The sequence below is a fragment of the Nomascus leucogenys genome, chromosome 18 (assembly GCF_006542625.1).
Source record: "Nomascus leucogenys isolate Asia chromosome 18, Asia_NLE_v1, whole genome shotgun sequence".
Classification (NCBI taxonomy): domain Eukaryota; kingdom Metazoa; phylum Chordata; class Mammalia; order Primates; family Hylobatidae; genus Nomascus; species Nomascus leucogenys.
This window is the reverse complement of record NC_044398.1, coordinates 98,647,418-98,675,025: the sequence shown is the minus strand read 5'-3', so window position 1 is coordinate 98,675,025 and position 27,608 is coordinate 98,647,418. Positions and strand designations below refer to the sequence as shown.

The 27,608-nt window shown below is 51.7% G+C and overlaps 2 protein-coding genes across 17 annotated transcripts in view; one reads left to right on the top strand and one right to left on the bottom strand.

Moving 5' to 3' along the window:
* The window catches only part of DNAJA3 (DnaJ heat shock protein family (Hsp40) member A3), a 33,520-nt gene extending 26,152 nt beyond the window's left edge, over nt 1-7,368 (top strand). For 2 of the 4 annotated variants that reach the window (XM_030798835.1, XM_030798836.1), the window contains 2 exons: nt 989-1,086; nt 6,139-7,368. In XM_030798835.1, coding sequence (XP_030654695.1) covers nt 989-1,086; nt 6,139-6,161 — 121 coding nt within the window. In that variant the 3' untranslated portion in view covers nt 6,162-7,368. Of the gene's footprint in view, nt 1-988; nt 1,087-5,403; nt 5,522-6,138 lie in introns of those variants that run through there. The other 2 variants (XM_030798833.1, XM_030798834.1) reach the window with 2 other exon arrangements.
* Nucleotides 7,369-12,546: 5,178 nt separating this feature from the next.
* On the bottom strand, nt 12,547-26,395 carry NMRAL1 (NmrA like redox sensor 1). Of its 13 annotated transcripts, none has more exons than XM_030798820.1 (7): nt 26,126-26,395; nt 25,598-25,673; nt 20,390-20,628; nt 17,009-17,258; nt 15,184-15,357; nt 14,510-14,700; nt 12,547-12,815 (listed from the first exon to the last, which is right to left on the bottom strand). In XM_030798820.1, exons 1-7 carry the CDS (start codon nt 26,339-26,341, stop codon nt 12,636-12,638), a joined length of 1,326 nt encoding a protein of 441 aa, XP_030654680.1. In that variant the 5' UTR covers nt 26,342-26,395; the 3' UTR covers nt 12,547-12,635. The 13 variants fall into 13 exon arrangements, with proteins under 13 accessions (XP_030654680.1, XP_030654686.1, XP_030654683.1 ...); XM_030798826.1 differs by having other exon boundaries at nt 26,145-26,228; XM_030798823.1 differs by having other exon boundaries at nt 25,917-26,150.
* Between the last annotated feature and the right edge of the window lie 1,213 nt (nt 26,396-27,608).

Here is a 27,608-nt window from a genome sequence, read left to right as displayed (position 1 = left end):
AGTGTGGTGGTGCCATTTCAGCTCACTGCAACCTCCTCCTCCCCGGTTCAAATGATTCTCCTGCCTTAGCCTCCCGAGTAGCTGGGACTACAGGCGCTTACCACCACGCTCAGCTAATTTTTGTATTTTTAGTAGAGACGGAGTTTCACTGGCCAGGCTGGTGTCGAACTCCTGACCTCAGGTGATCTGCCCACCTTGGCCTCCCAAAGTGCTGGGATTACAGGTGTGAGCCAGCACGCCTGGCCCGTTGCTTTTCTTGTTGATGTTACTAGCACTCTTAGGACCTGGAGAGGTGGCCTGGGCAGAGTGCTGTGGGTACCTCGGGCGGGACATGCCTGACTCCTCTCGGGAGCACTCATGCTTTTTGTTAATTAGATAATTGCATTTTTTTTTTTTTTTTTTGAGATGGAGTCTAGCTCTGTCTCTAGGTGGAGTTCAGTGGTGCAATCTCAGCTCACTGAAATCTCCACCTGCCAGATTCAAGCAATTCTGCCTCAGCCTCCCAAGTAGCTGGGACTATAGGCATGCGCTGCCACGCCCAGCTAATTTTTGTATTTTCAGTAGAGATGGGGTTTCACCTCGTTGGCCAGGATGGTCTCTATCTCCTGACCTTGTGATCTGCCCACCTTGGCCTCCCAAAGTGCTGGGATTACAGGCATGAGCCACTGCGCCTGGCTTAATTAGATAATTTCTTACTTGCTTCACATACACACTCGTAAAATCTGTTTCCCCTCCTGTAAACTGTATTTAGCATAGTCACAGTGACACTTGTTTAAACGACTTAGTAGGGTGTTTTAGGAGCTTTTCTGTACAGAAGCTTTGAGGGCGTGGTCCTTAGGTTCTCACCACTGCGCTGGCTCAGGGTGTCTGCCCCTGCCAGGGTCAGGTCCCTCTCTTCCCATGTGCTGCGAGGGCGCTGGCTGCCCGTTGAGTTCTTTCCAAAGCTTCCCGGCGGAAGCCTTGGCTGCTGACTCTGCTCGGTCCACAGGAGGCTAACGAGCCGGCAGCAGAGCCTGATCCTGAGCTACGCCGAGGATGAGACAGATGTGGAGGGGACGGTGAATGGCGTCACCCTCACCAGCTCTGGTAAGGAGTCTGAAGACTACACAGCGACACATGGGGGCCTCAGAGCCCCCCGGGGTATGGATGATTCAGGGCAGCATGCTGGGGTTTCCACTTCGGGTTCTTCATGAAGCCTTTAAAATGTGCAGTTGAAAGAGGGGAGCTGTGGGCGGGAACAGCGGGCAGGGAGCCGCAGCCCCCAGTCCAAGCTTCGCCTCCTCTCTCTATTTGTGTTCCTGTGCTGAGGTGAGAGCACCAGGGCACTTCCTGCAGGCAACTCTGTGTGTCTTAGACCCAGTGTTCTGAGTTCTATTCTTGGTTCTGCCACTTGCTCTGTGACCTCGGACAAATCCTTCCCTGAGAGCTCCTGGCAAAAGCGTAAGGAGAGCATGGATTGGAAGGATTTGTGCACTTCCCACCTAGGACACTCCTCCAGGATTTCAGAGTGTCTTAAAACAACAGTAGCCACAGCAGTGGAGCCGCAGTCAGAGGACTCAGTCCGCCGCTTTAGAGCAGGACTCCCTCCGAGTTCATCTAGCCGTGAACAGATGCACCATTTACCCTGAGCTCAGACATCGTGCTAGCAAGTGGCTGTGTTAGGGATCTGTCACCAGAACACCTGCTGTGGGTGCTGTGACAATGGCACCCCAGCTGCAGCCCCTCTTCCCATGGGGCCTGGGGCCTCTTTCCTGGGACTCCTGCTCAGGGCAGGGCAGGCTCTGCCCAGGGGTCCTTGGTTCAGGCTGCATGTATTTCCTCCTCATTGCATCATTTTGTCTTTGTTCGGATCCTGGGTGGAGTTCTCAGAACTTGAGCGGCCTTAGATTAGTGCATGGTAATTCGTAGCAGGTGTTTGGAGCTGGGGGCAGATTTTCCAATAAAGTGGAGGATTTGGAGCTCCAGGGGCAGGGGCAGGGGCAGGGGCTGGGATGGAAGTCCCTGGAATTTCACTGAGCTTCTGTTGCTCCTAGGGGACCGGAAGTCCTCTCTTAAAAAGCAGCTGCTGGCCTGGCGCAGTGGCTCTCGCCTGTAATCCCAGCACTTTGGGAGGCAGAGGCAGGTGGATCACTTGAAGTCAGGAGTTTGAGACCAGCCTGGACAGCATGGCGAAACCCCATCCCTACTAAAAATACAAAAATCAGCTGGGTATGGTGGTGCATGCCTGTAATCTCAGCTACTCAGGAGGCTGAGGCAGGAGAATCGCTTGAACCTGGGAGGCGGAGGATGCAGTGAGCCAAGACTGTGCCACTGCCCTCCAGCCTGGGCGACAGTGAGACTATCTCAAAAAAAAAAAAAAAAAAAAAAAAAGGCCTGGCGCGGTGGCTCATGCCTGTAATCCTAGCACTTTGGGAGGCCGAGGAGCGTGGATCATAAGGTCAGGAGTTTGAGACCAGCCTGACCAACATGGTGAAACCCTGTCTCTACTAAAAAAAAAAAAAAAAAAAATACAAAAACTAGCCGGGCATGGTGGTGGGCACCTGTAATCCCAGCTACTCAGGAGGCTGAGGCAGGAGAATTGTTTGAATCCAGGAGGCAGAGGTTGCAGTGAGCCGAGATTGCACCACTGCACTACAGCCTGGGTGACATAGCGAGACTCTGTCTCAAAAAAAAAAAGGAGCTGCCACAAAACTCTGTAGCCCAACCAGGTTCCGAATGTCACTTATTTTAATGGTTTGGTACATATACTATGTTATATGTATACTATCTTTTGTTCTTGTTTTATCTCTTGAACTAAAATAGAAGTGGTAATAGAGTAGCTATTCCCCGGAACTCTAATCAGTGCACCTGTGGCTTCTCCTTCCTCAAACCCTACAATCGCATAACATGCAAGATTGGTTCCACAGACAGCTGTCCTTCCCTCCTCCTGCCCATCAGGGTAGCTTGAGGTGTGCTAGGGCCGGGCCCTGGGTGAGGTCGTGGACGTGTTGCTTACTCTATTGGAGGTTGGGTATTATTGGTCACCAGTTCATGTTTTGACCCCCTCTCTGATGCTGTAAGTTGAGAGTTGATTCCACCACCCACTGAGATCCTTTGTCACTTTCATGGTTCCTTGTCCTGATCACTCAGCCTCACTCAGCTGTTCCCTCACTCAGCCAGGGTTTCTTCTCCTGTGTGCAAGACACTGTCAGTTCTTCCTTTTAAAGATCTTGGTGAGGCCGGATGCAGCGGCTCACTCCTATAATCCCAGCGCTTTGGGAGGCTAATGCAGGAAGATCACTTGAACCCAGGAGTTCGAGACCAGCCTGGGCAATATAGCCAGACTGTCTCTACAAAAAATTTTAAAACTAGCCAGGTGCAAAGTAGTATGCACCTCTACCACCAGCTACTTGGGAAGCTGAGATGAGAAGATCACTTGAGCCCCAGTACTCAAGGCTGCAGTGAGTCATGACAGCGACACTGTACTCCAGCCTGGGTGCCAGGGCGAGACTCTGTCCCTAAGCATACACCGTCACATGTCAGTCTGCTGCCTGTGGGTGGCTAAGTCTCTCATTATACTGTGAAGGAAGTTAGTTTTGCGTCCACATATGACAGTATTACAGGACATATAATTCTCATGTCCTAAGAACTTAAGCAACAGTGGGATTTATTTATTTGTTTGAGACAGAGTCTTGCTCTGTGGCCCAGCCACAGAGCAGTGTGGTGGTGCAGTCATAGCTCATGGCAGCCTCAAATTCCTGGACTCAAGTGATCCTCCCACCTTGGACTCCCAGAGTGTCGGAATTACAGACATGAGCCACTTGCCTGACCAGCATAGTTTTTGATGCGTTTAGTATCTTAATGTAGCTGCTGAAAACCTTAAGAGCTGACCCCGGTCTCCCAGAAAGACCATGGTGTGCTTAGAGACTCAGCACTTGCAGGGATAAACAGATCCATCTTCTGGCAAAAAGAGAGGGAACTGGGGGGGCTTGCAATTACTATGTGACTTTTTGAGTGAGAGACACAGTATGGCTCTTTGTTGTTCTTTTTCTTTTTTTCTTTTTTAGGAGACGGAGTCTCACTCTGTCACCCAGGCTGGAGTGCAGTGGCGCGATCTCGGCTCACTGCAACGCACTCTGCCTCTTGGGTTCAAGCAATTCTGCCTCAGCCTCCTAAGTAGCTGGGACTACAGGTGCATGCCGTCCCCTGGCTAATTTTTTGTATTTTAGTAGAGATGGGGTTTCACCATGTTGCCGAGGCCGGTCTCAAACTCCTGAGCTCAGGCAGTCCGCCTGCCTTGGCCTCCCAAAGTGCGATGATTACAGGTGTGAGCCACTGCTCCCGGCCTTTTCTTTTTTGAGACTGGGTCTCACTCTGTTTTATGTAGCCTCTCTCACCCCTTCCTGGGGACCTGTGGCCCCAAACTTTGGACCTTTCACTAGCGAAGGCACCGTCTTACTTAGACTGAGGCCGTTACTCTGTTCTGCACTGTGCATGGCCTCGGTCTCTGAGCACGTTAAAAATGCGCTCTGCAGTTAACATGCCAAGTTCAGGTCTGTATTCTAACTCACAACAAAAGTGTGCACTCCTTGTCTAGTTGGCAGATCTGTAACACGTTTGTGCGAGAACGTACCTCTAGATGGTGTCAGCCTGGGCCCTAAAGAAATTGCAGCACAGCTTCCCTAGGTTGAGAGCACTTAGGTTAGGTGCCCCTAATGGGGACAACTCGCTCAGGGAGATAGACTGCTGATGTGAGGGATGAGATGGATTGCCTGTGACAGAGGATTGTGTGTGGCCGTGACTCCCACATGGGCTGTTCTGCAGGGTCTTTGCGTGCCCAGCAGCATGGAATCTGGTCAGTTGGTCTAGAGTAGGGTTTTTCTTGGCAGTCATTATTTACCTTCTTATAGCCAATAGCATGGTGGTTGAGTCTCAGCTTTGGAGTCAGACTGCACGGGCTTGCACTCAGTCCTCCCTCCCGCTTGTTGGCTCTGTGGCCTTGGGTAAACCCTGTAACCTCTCTGTGCCTCCTTTTTTGTTTTTTTGCATCTGTGAAATTTGCCTGTAAGGAAGTGTGTGGCCTGGCCTGGGAGGTGCCTGGCACTTGACTGTGTTTTTGTCACTGTTGTTCAGATAGAGACAGCTGTCATAGTCCGTCTCTATTTCTTGTTTCCCTGCTGTGGGTCCATGATTAAAAGAGCAGCTGGGAGACCCTCAGGCTCTGAGTGGCCTTTTCATCTCAGTCATCTGCCAGGTGAGGCATCCTGTGCCATTTTAGGAGTGGCCCTCACTCTTCTTGAGGTGGCACTTGGCCGTTCCTTGAATGTGGGCCCCTGGGTGGCCGGGGGGGGGTAGGTGGGCCCTGGGATGTGACTGTGGAGGTGCGGGCCCCTGATGCCAGTTCTTTCTGCTGTTTGTGCCCAGGTGGCAGCACCATGGATAGCTCCGCAGGAAGCAAGGCTAGGCGTGAGGCTGGGGAGGACGAGGAGGGATTCCTTTCCAAACTTAAGAAAATTTTTACCTCCTGATATCCCAGCCGAGGTAGGAAAACCCTGGAGGTTTTTTTCCCTTTGTTTTCCTCTGTGAACTAATCCTGGTTTTCTCCCACTTTAACCAATATTGTGCCCCCACCCCCAGGAGTTGGAACAGGTGCCAGTCCAAGGTGTGGTAAACCTAGCTCCACTAGGAGCTGGCCTCTCAGCCTAGGGAATAGATGACGTGGCAATCAGCCTGTAGTGCAGGACTTGCTAGGCTGCCGCGCCCAGCCTCTGGCTGTGTCCTCTTCCTGGGGAGGTGGCGATGCTGGGGGCTGTTGTACAGCCCCCCTGCAGTGGTGGGTCCGGCTTGCCTATGGTCACAAGAGGGCGAGTCAGGCAGAGCCAGGCCTAGAACTCAGATCTCCTCACGTCCTGCCTGCTTGGAAGCTGTCCTCCTGCATGGACAGCGCAGGGCTGTGCAAGCCTGGGGGCTGCTCCGGGGTAGCGCTTGCTCGCCGTGTCATCTTGGGACCCACTTATGTTTATTATGCTTATCTCATCGGCTGGGGTTCTCGCCCCTCTCTTGGCACAGCTGCTTTCCAGGGATTAACAGACGCTCCCCACAAGGGTGTGTTCCCTTGAGATGTTGAGTGTAAGGTAACAGCCTATCTCTTTGGCTCAGGAAAAAGATCCACTGGAAACTAGGCCGGGAAGCAGCAGCCTTTCCAAGGGCCAGGGCACCTGGGAGACGGGAGGATTCCAGAATAGCAGCACTGAGCTCCCACCCGCAGAGCCTCTGGACAGCCTTGGCAACAGCAAAATCATGGACAACACCTCTCTCCACGGAAAGGTCACAGTGGACAGCCCGGGCAGTAGGATGCAGCCCCAAAGGCTGGTGGCAGTTTCCTGTCCATGGGTAGGTGACGGCCCCTGGCTCAGGCAGAGGGAGATGGTTAGACTCTTGCAGGGCTAAAACTCTAATTTGGAATTGAATGTTGTGGAGATCTTAATTAAAGGCCATGCTTACAGCTTAGAAATGAAGCCTTAAGCTGCATCAAGTTACGAAGTGATTAATTTCCTTCTCAGCAAACCTCCGGGAGGTTCCAGAATGAGTTCTTCCTGACAGGTTGTCTTCACTGGGAGCCTGGGGCCCCCAGGCCCCACCAGCACCGTCTTCCCCTGATGAGGGGCCCTGCTGAGGCGTCAGCTGCTCTGCTCAGTTAGTTTTTATTCCTGGGGTACCAAGCAGCTGCACAATCGGGGCCTGGGAGGTACATAGAGGCCCAGAGAGTCCCTGTGGGTTCTGCTCCTGACCGTGTGGGTTGTGATCCTTGTCAGGATGTACAGTCCTTGCTCCCACCCCATCCAGGATGGCCACCTGTCCCTGACCATTGAGTCCTGTTGTTGTAAGCCAGGCATGGAGGGCTCCTGCCCTTCTGCTGAGCCACAGCCCACTGCAGCACTGTGCTGGCCAGACTTCAGCTGCCTTGGGAACTGAAGCCCTGCCACCGTTGCTAGCCAGGGGCTTGGTTCTCCCACTTACACTGTTGACATCTATTTTCTGAAGTGTGTTTAAATTATTCAGTGCTAATCATTGTATTTTCCTGTGTAAATGTTGATTCAGAAAAGGAAAGCACAGGCTAAGCAGTTGAAGGTTCCCTACCATTCAGTGAGAGCAGAACCCCCATTCCCCAGCCTCTGCTGGTAGCATGTCACAGTTTCCATGTGTTTCAGGATCCTCGGGCTGTCGTCAGACAGGTTAATGAAGAACATTTCTCAACAGTTTCCTTTTTGTTTTCCTTTATAATTCACTAAAATAAAGCATCTATTAGTGTCTGATTTAGGAATGTAAAATGATTCTGTATTAATGTAAATAAGATTATCTATTGCAAAAAGATATTTAAAACCTAAATTTTGGTCATTTCTTCTTTGTAAGAATTCAGACAGCGTCTGCAGGTGGCTTATGGGGGTTACAGGAGACTTGGCTGGCCTCACCCTGTGCTCACAGCCACCCAGAGCACAGAGGCAGACGGGTCTGGGGTGCCGACAGTGCTGACCCTCACTCGGATTCCAGAGCAGGGTGCTTGCCATGATGCAACAGTCCCATGTGAGTGAATGTTCTAGAATCTGGATGGGACTTTTTCCTTGGGACCCCATGCTGTGAGAGCTGGCCAATGTCCCTGGGTCCCTGCATTTCAGTCTCCCTCACTGGATTGTTTCCCTCCATTCTTTTCAGTCTTTGCATATTTTACATTCAATCTTATTTTATTTTTTTTGAAATGGAGTCTCGCTCTGTCGCCCATACTGGAGTGAAGTGATACTGTCTCTGCTAACCTCTGCCTCCTGGGTTCAAGCGATTCTCCTGTCTCAGGCTTCTGAGTAGCTGGGACTACAGGTGCATGCCACCATGCCTGGCTAATTTTTGTATTTTTAGTAGAGATGGGGGGGGGGTTTCACCATGTTGGCCAGGCTGGTCTTGAACTCCTGACCTCAGGTGATCCGCCTGCCTCGGCCTCCCAAAATGCTGGGATTACAGGTGTGAGCCACCATGCCTGGCCAAAATTTTTATGTATTATAGTTTGGCTACTCTGGGTTCCCAGCCAAGCTCTATGCCTGGCATGGCTAGAGGGGCCCTGATACACAGCTCAGTCCACCCTGGCGCTCCGGGCTGAGCAAGGTGAGATGAGAGTCTATTCGCTGGGTCAGGTGGAGAAGAGACTTGGGAAAGAGCTGACGGACAGGAGAGACTCAGCAGTGACATTCTGCTCATCTCAGATACTTCCCAGTATTTTCATCAATGAAATACTGATTGCCTGCCTACTGTGGACACTCAGTATGGACCAGGCCCTATTCTAGTTCCTGGGGATACAGCAGTGGGGAGCTAGACCGTGTCTCTTGTGAAAGCTTGGGCATAGTCCTGGAACAGTCGCCCTGAATCTCATTCATGTCCTATTGCTTCAAAGCAGAAGTCTAGAGAAAGACTTTGGAAGAGAAAGGTGGATTTTCTTGCTAAACAGAAACCATTGTTGTGTTGAAGCATTCTTCCCTCAAGGGATTAGAGGTGGCTGTGCATGACCAGGCAAGGTGGCACACACCTATAATCCCAGCACTTTGGGAGGCTGAGGTGGGTGGATCACTTGAGGTTAGGAGTTCAAGACCAGCCTGGCCAACATGGTGAAACCCCGTCTCTACAAAAATACAAAAAGATTAGCCAGGCGTGGTGGCGCACGCCTGTTATCCCAGCTACTCAGGAGGCTGAGACAGGAGAATCACTTGAACTCAGGAGGTAGAGGTTGCAGTGATTGGAGATCATGCCATTGCACCGCGGCCTGGGCGACAGCACGAGACTTCATCTCAAAAAAAAAAAAAAAAAAAAAAAAAAGTGGCCGTGCAACAGCTGTAGAATTCAGTGCCCTTTCCAGGCCTGGGTTTGGTTTATTTCCATTTGTGCTCCTGATGTATTTGTTACCAGACTTCTTTATAGCTTCTGAGTAGGAGTATCTATTTTAAAATACAAGAAAAGGGTCAGGCATGGTGGCTCACGCCTGTAATCCGAACACTTTAGGAGGCCAAGGAGGGAGGATTGCGTGAGTCCAGGAGCGAGAGAGTGAAACCCCCATCTCTACAAAAAATTTTTAAAAATTAGCTGGGAGTGGTGGCTTGCACCTGTAGTCCTAGCTACTTAGAAAGCTTGAGGTGGCAGGATTGCTTGAGCTGAGGAGTTCAAGGTTCAGTGAGCTGTGATCATGCAACTGCATTCCAGTCTAGGTGACAGAGCCAGACCCTGTCTCAAGAAAATAAAGTATCTTTAGGCCCATGAGCCTGTGGGAGGTGCATGTTTGGCACTTGCTTAAACATTAGGAGGGTGGGCCAGGCGTGGTGGCTCACACCTGTAATCCTAGCACTTTGGGAGGCCAAGGTGGGTGGGTCATGAGGTCACGAGTTCGAGACCAGCCTGGCCAACACGGTGAAACCCTGTCTACTAAAAATACAAAAATTAGCCAGGCATGGTGGTGGGCGCCTGTAATCCGAGCTATTCGGCAGGCTGAGGCAGGAGATCCGCTTGAACCCTGGAGGCGGAGATTGCAGTGAGCCAAGATTGCGCCACGGGATTCCAGCCTGGGTGACAGAGTGAGACTCTATCTCAAAAAAAACATTAGGAGGGTGGACAAGGCAAGCTCTCAGGCATTGGTCCTGAGCCCCATCCCCACCTCAGGCCTGGGATTGGCCTGTTTCCAACCTGAAACCCCTCCTCACTCATAGTCCTTTGGGTTCTGGTGGACTGGCCTTTGTTTCCTTCCATGTCAAACAAACCCCCCTCAGTGTGCAAGAATCCTCTCAAGGCCCACAGACCTCCAGCTACCCCTGCCCCTCTGTGTTCGCAGCACTGCAGAGCTGGCTCTGATGTGGAGGACGGCAGCTGCACGGCTCCTGCAAGTGGGCTGTTTCACACTCTTGCTTGTTAATAAATACTGTGCAGGTCTCATCTTTTAACTAGAAGTTCTGCTTATTTGTCATGACTCTTGAAGGGTCACAAATTGGCCAGCTGGGAATGTAAAAGGCGAAGTGGGTCCACAGTCATATGGCCAAGGGCATGATCCACAGACCTTAGCTTACTGGTCACTTCTCCTGATGCTGCTCCTGTCCCCATTTATTTATCCTTTCTGTTTTGTTTTTTGCAGCCCTTATGTCAATTTGTTTTTTGGGTTTTGTTTTGTTTCTGAGACAGGCTTTCACTCTTTTCCTGGCTGGCTTGTGGTGGTGCAATCACAGCTCACCACAGCCTTGACCTCCTGGGCTCAAGTGATCCTCCCAGCACAGCTTCTGAGTAGCTGGGAGTACAGGCACATGCCACCACACCTGCCACCATTTCTTCTGTTTTTTTGTTTTTGAGACAGAGTCTCCCTCTGTCGCCCAGGCTGGAGTGCAGTGGTACAATCTTGGCTCACCACAACCTCCACCTCCTGGGTTCAACTGATTCTCCTGCCTCAGCCTCCCGAGTAGCTGGTACTACTGGCACACGCCATCATGCCCAAGCTAATTTTTGTATTTTTTGGTAGAGACAGGGTTTTGCCATGTTGACCAAGTTGGTTTTGAACTCCCGACCTCAAGTGATCCACCTGCCTTGGCCTCCCAAAGTACTGGGATTACAGGCATGAGCCACCATGTGCCTGGCCCTAGTTTCTTTCGTATTTCTTTTTTTTAAGTAGAGATGGGGTCTTGCTCTTTGCCCAGGCTGGTCTCGAACTCCTGAACTCAAGCCATCCTCCACCTCGGCCTCCCAAAGTGCCAGAATTACAGGCGTGGATTTATAACTATTTATTGTGTGTTTCTATCAGGCTCTCCCACTAAATATAAGCTCCTCAAGGCAGGGAGCATAACTTTTTTTGCTACATTGTATTTAGGGCCCAGCACACTGGTAAATTGTCAAAGAAATGCTTCAGTCAATGGATAGAATGAACTTCTGTGCCTGGGGGTGCCAGAGCAAGGGTGGGGAAGTAAAAAAATAAAAACTGTGATGGTAGTCACACAAACCTAAACCTTTTGAAATTCACAGAACTGCTGGGCTCGGTGGCTCACGCCTGTACGGTAATCCCAGCTACTCAGGAGGTTGAGGTGGAAGGATCTCTTAAGCGTGGGAGGTGAAGGCTGCAGCGAGCTATGACTGTGCCACTGCACTCCAGCCTGGGCAACAGAGCAAGACTTTGACTCTTTAAAAAAAAAAAAAAAAAAAAAAAAAAAAAAAAAAAAAATTGGCCGAGCACAGTGGCTTATGCCTGTAATCCCAGCACTTTGGGAGGCTGAGGCGGGCGGATCACGAGGTCAAGAGATCGAGACCATCCTGGACAATATGGTGAAACCCCGTCTCCACTAAAAATACAAAAATTAGCTGGGTGTGATGGTGCATGCCTGTAATCCCAGCTACTCGGGAGGCTGAGGCAGGACAATCACCTGAACCCAGGAGGTGGAGGCTGCAGTGAGCTGGGATCGTGCCACTGCACCCCAGCCTGGGTGACAGAGTGAGACTCTGTCTCAAAAAAAAAAAAAAAAAAAAAAAAAAATGGAGCTGCCATGGACCACAAACTCTCAGGCAAATTACTGGTCTCTCGGCCTGTCTCTCTTCTCTGTGACCCACCCCAGCAAGCAAGGTGGGTTGTTTCTCCTTCAGTTTTGCTTCCCAGCCTTTGCTGCAGGCAGTGTCACCTTTTCCCAGCAGTGTCCAATTAACTGTGCGTTGTGGACCACAGCTCTGCCACATCCGATTTTCCTTTTTCCAACCTGTTTGAAGTTCACCTGTGTCCAGGATGGCACCCCAAGGCCGGTTCCTTCCAGGACAAGGATGAGGAGAGAAAGGGAGAAGCCCGTATCTCCCCTGCCTCCCTGTAGAGCCTGTCTCCAGCTCACATGTGCAGATGCCTCACTAACTCGAGATGAAAGGGGTGTGTCAGAAGCTCAGCTCCTGGGGCTCCTCTGTGTCCTGTGCTATGTCCCCATCTGTGAATGAATTTCAAATGTGGGAACAGAGGCTGCTGGTCAGAGCTGTTCTGCTAGCCGAGGTCAGAACAGGCCACTTCACATCTGTTTGACTAAACACGTTTAGGTCACTTGTCCCAGTCACCAAGTGATCCTTTCAGCCCTGGACCCTCCCTTACTGCTGTGTTGGTACAGCCCTGTGCCCCCCCACTTGCTGTGTTGGTACAGCCCTGTGCCCCCCTTACTGCTGCGTGGTACAGCCCTGTGCCCCCCACTGCTGTGTTGGTACAGCCCTGGACTCCCCCTTACTGCTGTGTTGGTACAGCCTTGGACCCCCCTACTGCTGTGTTGGTACAGCCCTGGCCCCCCCTTACTGCTGTGTTGGTACAGCCTGGACCCCCCTTACTGCTGTGTTGGTACAGCCCTGTGCCCCCCCTACTTACTGCTGTGTTGGTACAGCCCTGGACTCCCCCTTACTGCTGTGTTGGTACAGCCTTGGACCCCCCCCTTACTGCTGTGTTGGTACAGCCCTGGACCCCCCCTTACTGCTGTGTTGGTACACAGCTACCACCCCAACCCAAGTCCTGGAAGCAGAGTCCTTTTCTCCTGGAAGCCATCTGGGAGAACAATGGCTTTATTCAGATGTTGCTGCCTCTGCCCCTCTGGTGCTCCTGACCCCCCACAAGGGGCCACAAGGCGGGCAAGTCACAGCAGGGCGAAGTCCCCTTTGTGCTGTTCCAGCCACTGGTCCAGCGTCAGGGCCTTGGGGTTGAGTCTCAGGGTCAGCTGTATGTCACGGTCAGGTCTCAGGGCATAGAAACGGAACATGTTGGCCAGGTCCCGGGCACCGGGAAAGCCAAGCTTTTCGTAGTCCTCAGGAGTCATCTGGAAGCAGAGGAGCCTGTCGTGGCTGGTGTCCTCCAGTGCCCCGGGAGGTGGCGGGGCGGGGAGGCCGGATGGGCTGGGGTCTCCCGACCTGCTACACCCAGAGCCACTATTATCTCGGTCCCTGACCCAGGTCCTCAGTACAAGGTCATTTGAAAACTTCTACTAAGAGCCAAAAGTTCAGAAACTGCTGCTCTCCTGAGCCTGCCTGACATTCTAGATCAGTTTAAAGATTGTTCTTGGCCAGATGCTGTGGCTCATGCCCGTAATCCCTGCACTTTGGGAGGCTGACACAGGCAAATCTCTTGAGGCCAGGAGTTCGAGACCAGCGTGGCCAACACGATAAAACCCCGTCTCTACCAAAAATACAAAAATTAGCCAGGACTGGTGGTGGGTGCATGTAATCCCAGCTACTTATGAGGCTGAGACAGGAGAATCGCTTGAACCCAGGAGGTGGAGGTTGCAGTGAGCTGAGATCACACCACCATACTCCAGCCTGGGCAACAGAGTGAGACCCTGTCTCAAAAATGAATAAATAAATAAAAAGACTATTATTTTCAGATCATGAGACGAAAATATCTCAGTCCCTTCCAAATCAGAGACCTGCCTGCATCACTTTCTTGCTCAAAAACCAAAGCTTGACCAGACACGGTGGCTCACACCTGTCATCCCAGCACTTTGGGAGGTGGAGGTGGGAGGATCGCTTGAGCCCAGGAGTTAGGCCCACCACGCCTGGCTAATTTTTTGTATTTTTAGTAGAGACGGGGTTTCACTGTGTTAGCCAGGATGGTCTCGATCTCCTGACCTTGTAATCTGCCCGCCTCAGCCTCCCAAAGTGCTGGGATTACGGGCGTGAGCCACCGCGCCCGGCCCAACTTTTGCCTTTTAAGGACTCCAGTGTTTCACAGATTCTTTTTTTTTTTTTTTGGAGTTGGAGTCTCGCTCTGTCGCCCGGTCTGGAGTGCAGTGGCATCTCGGCTCACTGCAAACTCTGCCTCCTGGGTTCAAGCAATTCTCTTGCCTCAGCCTCCCAAGTAGCTGGGATTACAGGTGCCTGCCACCACACCTGGCTAATTTGTTTATTTTTAGTAGACAAGGTTTCACCATGTTGGCCAGGCTGGTCTCGAACTGCTGACCTCAGGTGATCCACCTGCCTCGGCCTCCCAAAGTGCTGGAATTACAGGCGTGAGCCACTGCACCCAGCCTCCCAGATTCTTTAATGAGTATGTCTTACTTTCCTAATGGCAATAACAAACGTTAGAAACCAGGTACCCAAGAGTCTGTCCAGTAGGCCTCCTGCCCACCCAGCCAGGCCAATGGCTGGCTATCTTTCTAGACTCTTTCCCTTTAAATCCCCTCCCACAGGGGAGGGGTTGGGCCTATCTTTCCAGACTCTTTCCCTTCAAATCCCCTCCCACAGAGGAGCCCAGCAGGGCCTGCATTTTCACCCCTCCTCGCCTTGGCTCCTATGGCCCCCTCCTCCTGGAAGCTTTTCTATTTGGTCAAAACATCTAAGTCAGAAATTTCACTCTGTGGCCACTTAGCTCCTGGAACAGCAGAAAATAAACTTTGACAATGAACAAATGAATTTAGATCCATTGCCCAGAGGGGTGGGCAGCCCTGGATACACCCTCCCTATGGGAGCCAGAAAGCCCTGACGAGGATGCCTCAGTCCCCTGGGGCGGGAGGCCCACCTTGGCATCGTGCACGACCTTGCCGGTGTGCTTGGTGAGCAGGGCAGCGTACTCCTCGGCCGTGTGCCTACAAGTGCTCAGCCCGATGTTCTGGCCGACGTATTTTTCTGGCATCTTCAACAGGCTGAGCACCACAGGACCCAGGTCGGACACGGACATGCCATCCATGGGAACGTCACCTGTGGGCAAGCCTGTGGGGCAGAGATGTGAGCTGGCACATGTCCCAAGGGCAGACACAGGTAGGGACAGAGCCCCTCTCCAAAGGGTGCAAGCTGGTTCTTCCCAGCAGTCAGCTGCACACTCCAGCACTCGGGCATAGCTAAGACAAGTCTTGCTATTTGTGGTAGCACAGAGGCAGCAGTGGAATTGAGTCAGGAAACGGGATGGAATCCGGGTACTGCCACCTAGGGCAGGCTATTGAGGCTCTGTGAGCCTGGGTCACTGCATTCCTAGAATGGGGCTAAGAACATGGGCCTGCCCAGCTCTCTGAGCACTAGGATGACGGAGAAGGGACAAAGGAAAAGGACTTTGAAAGCTGCTACAGAGAGTGTGGCTGGAGCCCAGGGTCTCTGCTGATCCCGAGGCACCAGCTGGAAGAACTCTGTCATATCCCAAATTCCTGGAAGCTGGAATGTCCACCTCTGGGTGGATACTGCAAATACCAACTCGCTTACCAGGAATCCTGATTAACCGGACACCAACGGCTGGCCTAGAGCAGCACGTCTGTGATAAATCCTGAATGAATGAATGACTCGCAACCTTCCAGGCTGAGGTTTCGTAGATGGGGAGGCTGGCAAGTGTCTGGGTGTGGCTTGTGGAATGGAATGCTCGGGTCCCATCCTCCTTACCTAGAGACAGGGGCCAATGCAGCTTCCTGTTCAGATCATCTGGGAGCTCAAGGGTGCAGAGCTCAGAGACCGGAGCAGGAGATATCCCTGACTGCAGGTTTTTTTTTTTTTTTTTTTTTTTTGAGAAGGAGTCTCACTCTGTCGCCCAGGCTGGAGTGCAGTGGCGCAATCTTGGCTCACCGCAAGCTCCACCTCCCGGGTTCACGCCATTCTCCTGCCTCAGCCTCCCGAGTAGCTGGGACTACAGGTGCCTGCCACCACACCCGGCTTAAGTTTTTGTATTTTTAGTAGAGACAGGGGTTTCACCAAGTTAGCCATGATGGTCTCGATCTCCTGACCTCCCAAAGTGCTGGGATTACAGGCATAAGCCGCCGCGCCTGGCCTTTTTTTTTTGAGACGGGATCTCGCTCTGTCGTCCAGGCTGGAGTGCAGTGCTACAATCTCGGCTCACTGCAACCTCTGCCTCCTGGGTTCAAGCGATTCTCCTGCCTCAGCCTCCTGAGTAGCTGAGATTACAGGCGTGCGCCACCACACCGGGCTGGCTAATTTTTGTATTTTTAGCAGACATGGGGTTTCACACCATGCTGGCCAGGCTGGTCTCGAACTCCTGACCTGGTGGTCCACCCGCCTCGGCTTCCCAAAGTGCTGGGATTACAGGCGTGAGCCACTGTGCCCGGCCAGCTTTGCAAACTATAATAAATGGTGGTACCAAGGGGCTACTGCTACCACCAGACTCGGCCCACCAAGTGAGCAGAACTCCCATGGGCTATCTGCAGCCCCGCAGGCCCTTATTCGAGGGTGACCTGGCATTCAAGCAGAGGAAGGAGTGGCCAGCCAGAGGCCCAACCCCTCCTGCCCTGATCACTGAGTGACCAGCAGGACACAGGTTGGGTGAGCCTCCTTCCCAGCCAGGGCCAGTGCACCTAACCTGTTTATAGCCCCGATGGGCACTGAGAAGAAAGAGCTTTCCTAGTTTGTGAAATCTGCAACTGAACTTCATTTTCCAAATCCTCTCCTCCTTGTCTTTGGTTTTTTTGTTTTGTTTTGTTTGTTTTGAGACAGAGTGTTGCTCTTGTCGCCTAGGCTAGAGTGCAGTGGCACAGTCTCGGCTCACTGCAACCTCCACCTCCTGGGTTCAAGCAATTCCCCTGCCTCAGCCTCCCTAGTAGCTGTGACTACAGGTGGGTGGCATCAGGCCCAGCGAATTTTTGTATTTTTAGTAGAGACGGGGTTTCACCATGTTGGCCAGGCTGGTCTTGAACTCCTGACCTCAGGTGATCTCCCCAGCTCAGCCTCCCAAAGTGCTGGGATTACCGGCATGAGCCACGGTGCCCTGCCCTCCTCCTCATCTTTGAAGGAGAACTGACAATCACTAGGTCCTCTCTGTAAAGCCTTCCAATGGACCAAGCGAATATCGTGTCCCCATCATCTCAGTAGATCTTGCCACCCCTGCGAACGTTGGTATAAAGCCCATCTCACAGAACAGGAAGCTGAGGCCCCACAAGCTAACAGGACGTGCTCAGTCCTGGGCCTAACGTGAGGGAGCCACGGCTTGAACCTGGCACCACGTGACAGCGGCCCGCGGTCTGCTACACCAACGGCTTTACAAGGCGAGAGCTCTGCCTCACCATGTGCGAGGAAGGGCACTCACTCAGCAAGTAGCTCTTTCCGTCTGGGGCTTTCCGGGGCAAGAAGTGGGAGAGGAGGTTCTCAAAATAGCAGGACAGCCGCACACTGGTCATGGGAACGCCAATGTCCCGGAAATATTCCTCCACCTCCCCTTTGCCGTCAAAGTGCGCGGCGGCCAATCTCCCTGCCGTCAGCTTCTTGATGTTCTCCAGGCCGCTGTAGACCACATAGTGGAGGCCCAGGCGCCTGGCCAGATCAGCAAGCAGCTTCCCCTGGAGGGCAGGGAAGGAGAGACCACAAGGCTCAGAGGAAGGACGTCTGTCCCTGGTCACGTCCCCAGTGTTCTAATCCCGGAGCGGCCACCATCTGCGAGGTTAACAGCCAGACCCCACTTACCCCTGAGGAGGCCCCCTCTCCCGGAATGATGTTCACACACGACACCGCGCCCGTTAACACAGCCCCGGAAGCCTTCTACCAGCCACCGACTCTGGCCCACCATGTGCAACATAGGAGGGGCGGGCAGGTCGGCTGCAGGGGGACGGCCTGCATGGAGGCCCAAAGGACAATGCACACGTCCCATCTCTGCTGGTGTGAGAACACCCTGTCCATGGAGCTCACCCATCTTCCTTGGAGAGCCCTGGAAGGCTATACAGAGGCAGCACAGCTGCCTAGGTTCCAATCAGGCTCTGCCATGTACGAGCTGTGTGACCCCAGAGAAGTGAAGGCACCATCCTGACCTCGTTGGTTAAATGCAGATGACAACACTACCTACCGCATGAGGTGATGCAGGGATTCGGATGGTGGCCTCCAAAAAGATATGCCGCATCCTCACTCCTGAAAACTGTGAATGTGACCTTATTTGGAAAAAGGGTCTTGGCAGATGTAATTACATGAAGGATCTTGAGATGGGAACATGCTGCACTAACTAGATGGGCCCTAAATCCAGTAACCAGGGTACTTATAAGACACGGGAGAAGAGACGACACCTGGAGAAGGCCATGCGAAGAGGGAAGTGGGGATTGGAGCTTTGTAGTCACAAGCCCAGGAACACCTGGAGCCATGAGAAGCCGGAAACAGTGAAGAAGGATTTCCCTCAAACCCCTTGTTCTGTTTTGTTTTGTTTTTTAAGATGGACTCTCGCTCTGTCACCCAGGCTGGAGTGCAGTGGCGCGATCTCTGTTCACTGCAGCCTCCGCTTCCTGGATTCAAGCAATTCTCCTGCCTCACCCTCCTGAGTAGCTGGGACTACAGGCACCCGCCACCATGCCTGGCTAATTTTTGTATTTTTTGTAGAGACAGGGTTTTGCCATGTTGGTCAGGCTGGTCTTGAACTCCTGACCTTAAGTGATCTGCCCACCTCAGCCTCCCAAAGTGCTGGGATTACAAGCATGAACCACCAAGCCTGGCCTCAAAGCCTCTGGAGAGAGGGTGACATTGCTGACACCTTGATTTTGGACTTCTAGCTTCTAGAATATTAAAGAATTGATTTCTGTGGTTTTTGTTCTTGTTTCTGAGACAGAGTCTAGCTCTGTCGCCCAGGCTGGAGTGCAGTGGCGCAATCTCGGCTCACTGCAACCTCCACCTCTCGGGTTCAAGCGATTCTCCTGCCTGGGCTTTCCGGGGCAAAAAGTAGCTCCTGAGTAGCTGGGATTACAGGCGCCCGCCATCATGCCCAGCTACTTTTTGTATTTTTAGTAGAGATGGGGTTTCACTGTGTTGGCCAGGCTGGTCTCAAACTCCTGACTTCAAGTGATCCGCCCGCCTCGGCCTCCCAAAGTGCTGGGATTACAAGCGTGAGCCACTGCGCCCAGCTGATTTCTATGGTTTTAAGCCACGTGGATTGTGGTCCTTTGTCGTGACAGTACCAGGAAGCCCACACGGAATCATCAGGATTAGAAATAAGACCTGCTGGGCTGGGCGCAGTGGCTCATGCCTGTAGTCCCAGCACTTTGGGAGGCCGAGGCAGGCGGATCACCTGAGGTCGGAAGTTCGAGACCAGCCTGACCAACATAGAGAAACCCCCTCCTCTACTAAAAATACAAAAAAATTACCCGGGCATGGTGGCGCATGCCTGTAATCTCAGCTATTTGGGAGGCTGAGGCAGGAGAATAACTTGAACCCGGGAGGCGGAGATTGCCATGAGCCAAGATTACACCATTGCACGCCAGCCTGGGCAACAAGAGCGAAACTTGGTCTCAAAAAATAAATAAATAAATAAAAGAAATAAGAGCCTGTAATCCCAGCACTTTGGGAGGCCAAAGTGGGCAGATCACCTGAGGTCAGGAGTTCAAGACCAGCCTGGCCAACACGGTGAAACCCCATCTCTACTAAAAATACAAAAATTAGTTGGGTGTGCTGGTGCGCACCGGTAATCCCAGCTCCTCGGGAGGCTAAGGCAGGAGAATTGCTTGAATCTGGGAGGCAGAGGTTGACGTGAGCTGAGATTCCACCACTGCACTCCAGGCTGTGTGACAGAATGAGACTCCGTCTTAAAAAAAAAAAAAAGATCTGGCCGGCTGCGGTGGCTCACGCCTGTAATCCCAGCACTTTGGGAGGCCGAGGCAGGCGGATCACGAGGTCAGGAGATCGAGACCATCCTGGCTAACACAGTGAAACCCCGTCTCTACTAAAACAAAAAATTAGCCGGGCGTGGTGGCGGGCGCCTGTAGTCCCAGCTACTGGGGAGGCTGAGGCAGGAGAATGGCGTGAACCCGGGAGGCGGAGGTTGCAGTGAGCCGAGATTGCGTCACTGCACTCCAGCCTGGGCGACAGAGCGAGACTCCATCTCAAAAAAAAAAAAAGATCTGCGTTAATCAGAGAAGTTGTCTTTGTCCGCTCTATATAATGGGCTTCTAGGTAAGACCATAATTGAAGAAAGGGTCAAGGCTAATAACAAGTTTGGATGGGTACACGTGGACATGAAGGCCACAACAGACACTGGGGACCACGGGAGAGAGGGAGGCAAGGGTTGAAAACCTACCTACTGGGTACTGTGCCCACTACCTGGGTGACAGGTCCAGTCACACCCCAGACCTCAGCATCACTCAGTATACCAGTGTAACAAACCTGTGCGTGTACCCCCTGAATCTAAAACAAAAGTGGAAATTATTTAAAAAAAAAAAAAACTTCTAACATTTTTGATTAAAAAAAAAAAAACAAACAGGCCAGGTGTGGTTGCTCAGTGAGCCTGAGACTGCCTCAAAAAAAAAAAAAAAAAAAAAAAAAAAAAGGCATTGGATGAGAAAGCAACAGCGTCCACCTGCTTCAAAGCCTAGAGCAGGCCGGGGCATGAAGAAGAGGAAAAGGCCTGCAGTGGTTGGCCCTCCCTGCAGTGGCGGAGCTCCTCTCAGGCCCTCTGCTCCTAGCCTGGCCCGGCCTCCCTGCAGCTCCCGCCTGCCCTCACCTGCTTGACCTCCTGCTCCTGGCTGCAGCTCTCCCAGTAATTGGTCACGATGAAGGTGGCGTAGGCCCCATTCAGGGCCAGCTCCATGCTGACCTGGTCATCTTGGTCTCCCTGCACTATTTCTGCACCTTGCAGCCTCAGCTCCTTTGCTGCCTTCTTCCTAGGGTTTCGGGTCACCACTCGAACCTTGAATGTCCCATCTTCCAGGAGTGTGCGGGCCACAGAGCCACCCTGGGCACCTACAAACAGTCAAAAATACCTCTCAGGTCAGACCTGCCTGAAAGTCCCACTGAAGAGCGAAACCCCGAAGGGAGTGCTCCACCACAGCAAGAAACATCCAGGAAACCTTCTCAGCGACGATTCTCATTCAAGTATTTTTATTTTATTTATTTTATTTTTTTGAGATGGAGTCTCAGTCTATCACCCAGGCTGAAGTGCAGTGGCACGATCTTGGCTCGGTGAAACCCCGCCTCTATCAGAAAATACAAAAATTATCTGGGTATGGCGGCACATGCCTGTACTCCCACCTACTCAGGAGGCTGAGGCACGAGAATTGCTGGAACCCAGGAGACGGAGGTTGCAGTCAGCTGAGATTGCGCCACTGCACTGCAGCCTGGGTGACAGAGCGAGAATCTGTATCAAAAAAAAAAGGCCAGGCGCGGTGGCTCATGCCTGTAATCACAGCACTTTGGGAGGCCAGGGCGAGTGGATCACAAGGTAAGGAGATCGAGACCATCCTGGCTAACACAGTGAAACCGTCTCTACTAGAAATACAAAAACTGTCCGGGCGTGGTGGCTCACGCCTGTAATCCCAGCACTTTGGGAGGCCGAGGCGGGCGGATCACAAGGTCAGGAGATCAAGACCATTCCAGCTAACACGGTGAAACCCCATCTCTACTAAAAATACAAAAAATTAGCCGGGCGAGCTGGCGGGCGCCTGTAGTCCCAGCTACGCGGGAGGCTGAGGCAGGAGAATAGCGTGAACCCCAGGGGGCGGAGCCTGCAGTGAGCCGAGATCGCGCCACTGCACTCCAGCCTGGGTGAAAGAACAAGACTCCTTCTCAAAAAAAAAAAATAAAATAAAATAAAATAAAAATAAAACTACAAAAACTTAGCCAGGTGTGGTGGCACCCGCCTGTAGTCACAGCTACTTAGGAGGCTGAGGCAGGAGAATCGCTTGAACCCAGGAGGCAGAGGTTGCAGTGAGCCCAGATCGCGCTGCTGCACTCCAGCCTGGGTGACAAAGCGAGACTCCCTCTCAAAAAAAAAAAAAAAAAAAAAGAAAGGGTGGGGTGGGGGCTGGTGCGGTGGCTCACACCTGTAATCCCAGCACTTTGAGAGGCCAAGGTGGGTAAATCACCTGAAGTCAGGAGTTCCAGAACAGCCTGACCAACATGGAGAAACCACTGTCTCTACTAAAAACACAAAATTAGCCAGGCATGGTGGCACATGCCTGTAATCCCAGCTACTGGAGAGGCTGAGGCAGGAGAATTGCTTGAACCCGGGAGGCAGAGGTTGCGGTGAGCCGAGATTGCACCATTGCACTCCAGCCTGGGCAACAAGAGCGAAACTCGGTCTCAAAAACATAAAGGTAAAAATATTTGTGATGTAATAAAGTAAAAAAAGTAGAATACAAAACTATATTCAGGCTGGGTGCAGTGGCTGTAATCCTAGCACTTTGGGAGGCTGAGGCAGGTGGATCATGAGGTCAGGAGTTCAAGACCAGCCTAGCCAAGATGGTGAAACCCCATCTTTACTAAAAATAAAAAAAATTAGGCCGGGCGCGGTGGAGCCTGTAATCCCAGCTACTCGGGAGGCTGAGGCAGGAGAATCGCTTGAACCAGGGTGGCAGAGGTTGCAGTGAGCCGAAACCGGGCCACTGCACTCCAGCCTGGGTGACAGAGTGAGACTCTGTCTCAAAACAAAAGAAAAAAACCATATTCAGATCTTGCTGGGATTTGAATTCTTCCTGAAGTAGAATATAAAGCCATATTCAGATACACAACCATACTGAGATCTGCTCAAAAACGGGACAAAGAAAAGTAGTTAACAGAAAGGAATACAAAAACTTATTCAGATCTCAATGGAGCTTGAGTCACACAGGCATGCGCATCTGTCAGATGTACCCTTAAGATTTTTGTGCATTGCAGCTGGGCCCGGTGGCTCATGCCTGTAATCCTGACACTTTGGGAGGCTGAGGCAGGCAGATCTCTTGAGCCCAGGAGTTTGAGACCAGCCTGGGCAACATGGCGAAAAATACAGAAATTAGCTGGGCGTGGTGGCATGTGCCTGTAGTCCCAGCTACCAGGGAGGCTGACGCTGGAGGAAAACCTGAAGCCGGGAGGTTGAGGCTGCAGTGAGCCGTGATCACACCACAGCACGCCAGCCTGGGTGACAGAGTAAAGCCCTGTCTCCAAAAAAAAAAAAAATTCTGTATTATATGTATATTTTACCTCATAATTTAAAAAAATCTGTAAACAGGCCGGGCGCGGTGGCTCACGCTTGTAATCCCAGCACTTTGGGAGGCCGAGGCGGGTGGATCACGAGGTCAGGAGATCGAGACCACGGTGAAACCCCGTCTCTACTAAAAATACAAAAAATTAGCCGGGCGTGGTGGTGGGCGCCTGTAGTCCCAGCTACTCGGAGAGGCTGAGGCAGGAGAATGGCGTGAACCCGGGAGGCGGAGCTTGCAGTGAGCCGAGACTGCGCCACTGCACTCCAGCCTGGGCGACAGAGCAAGACTCCGTCTCAAAAAAAAAAAAAAAAAAAAAAAAAAAATCTGTAAACAAATACGGAATTCTAGCTAATGTTATGCATGCTTTAGTATGGAAGGGCGGTGTACACATATCTGCAATTTACACGGAAATGCATCAAAAATAAGGACTGAGGCTGGGCACAGTACCTCATACCTGTAATCTAAGCACTTTGGGAGGGTAAGGGGGATGGGTTTTGCTTGAGGCCAGGAGTTTGAGACCAGCCTGGGCAGCAGGGTGAGACCCAGTCTCTACAAAAAATTAAAAAATCAGCTGGGCCTGTTGGCACTTATCTGAAGTCCCAGCTACTCGGATTGAGGCAGGAGGATTGCTTGAGGCTTGGAAGTCAAAGCTGTAGTGAGTGATGATTGAGCCACTGTACTCCAGCCTGGGCAACAGAGCAAGACCCTGACTCCGAAAAAAGTATACAACAATGTTCCACGGCAGCATTATTCATAATAGCCAAAAAGTCGAAATAAATCAACTATCCATCCACTGATGAATGGATAAACAGAATGTGGTCTATCCATACAGTGGAATATTATTCAGCCATAAAAATAAGTAAAGCTGTCAGGAGTTCGAGACCAGCCTGACCAACATAGTGAAACACCGTCTCTACTAAAAAAATACAAAATTAGCTGGGTGTGGTGGTGCACACCTGTAATCCCAGCTGCTTGGGAGGCTGAGGCAGGAGAATTGCTTGAACCGGGGAGGCGGAGGTTGCAGCGAGCAGAGATCACGTCATTGCACTCCAGCCTGGGCAACAAGAGAGAAACTCTGTCTTTAAAAAAAAAAAAAAAAAAAAGTAAAGTTGGTCGGACGCCGTGGCTCAAGCCTCTAATCCCAGCACTTTAGGAAGCTGAAGTGGGCAGATCACCTGAGGTCAGGAGTTTGAGACCAGCCTGGCCCACATGGCGAAACCCCATCTCTACTAAAAATACAAAAATTAGCCAGGCATGGTGGCTCACACCTGTAGTCCCAGCTACTCAGGAGGGTGAGACAGGAGAATCGCTTGAACCCGAGTGGCAGAGGTTGCAGTGAGCAGAGATCACGCCACTGCACTGCAGGCTGGGCAACAGAGCGGGACTCTGTCTCAAAAAAAAAAAAAAAGAGTAAAGCCCGGACATACACTACAACACGAACAAACCTTGAAAACATGCTAACTGAAAGAAGTCAGACAGAAAAGGCTACATATTATGATTTTATTCATATGAAATGTCCCGAATAGACAAATCCATGGAAACCAAAAGTAGATTGGAGCTTTCTAGGGGTTGGCTGGGAGGAGTAAGAATGGGGAGTAACTGTTCACAGGTTCATGGAATTCTTTTTTTTTTTTTTTTTTGAGATCAGGTCTCACTGTGTCACCCAGGCTGGAGTGCGGTGGCACAATCAGGTCATTGCAGCCTTGACCTGCTGGACTCAGGTGATACTCCAACTTCAACCTCCCAGGTAGCTATAGGTGCAGGACACCATGCCCCACTAATTTTTGTATTTTTTGTAGAGATGAGATTTTGCCATGTTGCTCAGGCTGGTCTCAAACTCCTCAGCTCAAGCCATCTGCCCATTTGGTCCAACTAAAGTGCTGGGATTACAGGGTTGAGCCACTGCACCTGGGCCAGAGTTTCTTTTTGGAGTGATGGAAATTTTCTAAAATTGATTGTGGTGATGGTTGTACAATTCTGTGAATACACTAGAAACAGTGAGTTGCACATTTTAAACAGATAGATTGTATAGTATGTGAATTATATCTCAATAAAGCTGTTATAGATATTAAATATGCATAAATAAGAAAAAATAGGAGTGAAATAATATGCTATCATTTGAAAAAATGGTAACATGTTATCTACTCTGGCAGGATATTCAAGAAACTTGGTAACAGCGATAGATGAGGTGGAAGAGGAGGCTAGGAAGAATATTTAATTTTGGTATCATGTTCAAGTACTCCTATTCAAGTAAGTTAAGTAATTTTTTTTTTTTAATTTGGAAAGCAGGTCGGGCATGGTGGTTCACGCCTGTAATACCAGCACTTTGGGAGGCTGAGGCGGGTCAGCACTTTGGGAGGCTGAGGCGGGTCGATCACCTGAGGTTAGGAGTTTGAGACCAGCCTGACCAATATGATGAAACCTCGTCTCTACTAAAAATACAAAAATTAGCCGGGCGTGGTGGCATGCACTTGTAATCCCCAGCTACTCGGGAGGCTGACACAGGAGAATCGCTTGAACCCGGGAGGGAGAGGTTGCAGTGAGCCGAGATCGTGCCATTGCACTCCAGCCTGGGTGACAGAGCAAAACTCCGTCCAAAAAAAAAAAAAAAAAATTGGAAAGCAATTCGGGCCTCGTTCCTGCGACCACAGCCCCAAGCTGGGTCGGGGGTCCCAGTGACCTTACCCCTCCCTGCAGACCCCAGGACGGGCGGTCTTCAGGACTAGGCGCCCTGGCTCTGGGGTTTCGCTCACCTGTGCCTCCGAAAACCACCACCAGTTTCTTGTCCACCATGAGGACGAGAAGGCGACGAATGCGGTCCAGAGAGATCTGGGGGTAGTGAGAGGCGTGGAGTTGGGGGTGGGGCCGGGGTTCCCGCCAGGAGCGGCAACGGACACCTCCACTGTCTGCGCACCGATTATGTGTCGAGGGGGGAGGCTGGGCCCGGAGCGGCAAGATGCCCGTCCCGAGATATCGGGGTCCCGCGACCCACCTCGTCTCCCTTGGGCCCGATCCTCTCCTCCTTCCCGCCTCCCCCGGTTCCGGTCACCCGCCCCCTGGCCCGGGTCCCACCGGCTGGAGTGACCTCCTCGCCGCGGCCTGGCCGGGACAAGTTCCAGGATCCCGGACCCCGATTCTGCGGCCGAGTCCACCACAGAGGCGGGGATGGAGCTGCGCTCTAGGCGCCAACTCCCTCCCAGCAGCTCCGGCCCCACCCGGCAGAGCGCCGCTCCCGGAAGCCCAGCGTCCGAAGACCCCTGGCTGCAGCCGCCAATCCCGACCTGTCGGCCGAAACCCCACCTCCGGCGCAGTTGGTGCCTCCTGGATCCCGCGGGACTCGGCGTCTTTTCCGGGTTTGCGGGCCCCAGGCACGTGCACAGTGAATTTGTGTAAATCCAGTTAGACCAAAATGAGCAAGGTGGAGAGCCGCTTAGCCGGATGCTACGAGTGACGACTGGGAGGAGGAAAAAAATTACCTCTTTATCTTGCATGAACATCTGAATTTTCAGGTATTGGGCGTCAGGCAAAGATAATTAAAGCTATGTCCATGACTCTTATCCCTTGAGGCCTTGTCCGCTTGATATTTTATTTGCCTAACTCAATTTTAAAATTTTATTATTTTTATTTTTTTTGAGACAGGGTCTTGCTCTGTCACCCAGGCTGGAGTGCAGTGGTACGATCTTGGCTCACTGCAACCTCCGCCCCCCAGGTTCAACAGATTCTCCTGCCTCAGCCTCTCGAGTAGCTGGGATTACAGGCATGTGCCACCAAGCCCGGCTAATTTTTGTATTTTTTAGTAGAGAGGGGGTTTCACCATGTTGACCAGGCAGGTCTCGAACTCCTGACTTAAACTGATCCACCCGCCTCAGCCTCCCAAAGTGCTGGGATTACAGACATGAACCACCGTGCCCGGTCTCTTTTTTTTTTTTTTTTTTTTTTTTTTTTTGAGACGGAGTCTCACTCTGTTGCCCAGGCTGCAGTGCAGCGACTTCCACTCACTGCAGTCTCCGCCTTCCGGGTTCAAGCAATTCTTCTACCTCAGCCTGCCGAGTAACTGGGATTACAGGCACCCGCCACCGTGCCCGGCTAATTTTTGTATTTTTACTAGAGACAGGGTTTCACCATGTTGGCCAGGCTGGTCTCGAACTCGTGACCTCGTGATCCACCCACATCGGCTTCCCAAATTGCTGGGAGCCACCGCACCCAGCCTCTTTTATTTTATTTATTTATTTATTTATTTTTTTAAGACAGAGTCTGGTTCTGTCTGTCGCCCAGGCTGGAGTGCAGTGGTGGCATGATGTTGGCTCAGTGCAACCTCCACCTCCTGGGTTCATATTGTCTTACGGCCAATTTCTACCTCCAAAGAAAGAAGAAGTAAAAACTAAAAAGCAGAAATGGAATCCACAGGCAGATAGCCCAGCACCGCGCCCTGGGCCTGGTAGTTAAAAATCAACCCCTGACCTAACTGCTTGTGTTATCTATAGATTTCAGACATTGTATGGAAAAGCATCGTGAAAACCCCTGTCCTGTTCCATTCCGTTCTGATTACCGGTGCATGGAGCCCCCAGTCATGTACCCGCTGCTTGCTCAATTGATCATGACCCTCTCACACAGACCCCCTTAGCGTTGTGAGCCCTTAAAAGGGAAAGGGATTGCTCACTTGGGGAGCTCGGTTTTTGGAGTTGTGAGTCCGCCAATTCTCCCAGCTGAGTAAAGCCCTTTCCTTCTACAACTCAGTGTCTGAGGGGTTCTTGTCTGCGGCTC

What these genes read in the sequence shown, in the direction of transcription:
- NMRAL1 (XM_030798820.1), bottom strand. Translation starts at nt 26,341, where the DNA reads ATGTTCATGCAAGATAAAGAGGTAATTTTTTTCCTCCTCCCAGTCGTC. An exon ending in AGGAGCAGGAGGTCAAGCAG is followed by an intron (nt 17,259 to 20,389) that starts GTGAGGGCAGGC and finishes CCTGCCCTCCAG; the next exon opens with GGGAAGCTGCTTGCTGATCT. An exon ending in AGGTCGTGCACGATGCCAAG is followed by an intron (nt 12,816 to 14,509) that starts GTGGGCCTCCCG and finishes CTCTGCTTCCAG; the next exon opens with ATGACTCCTGAGGACTACGA.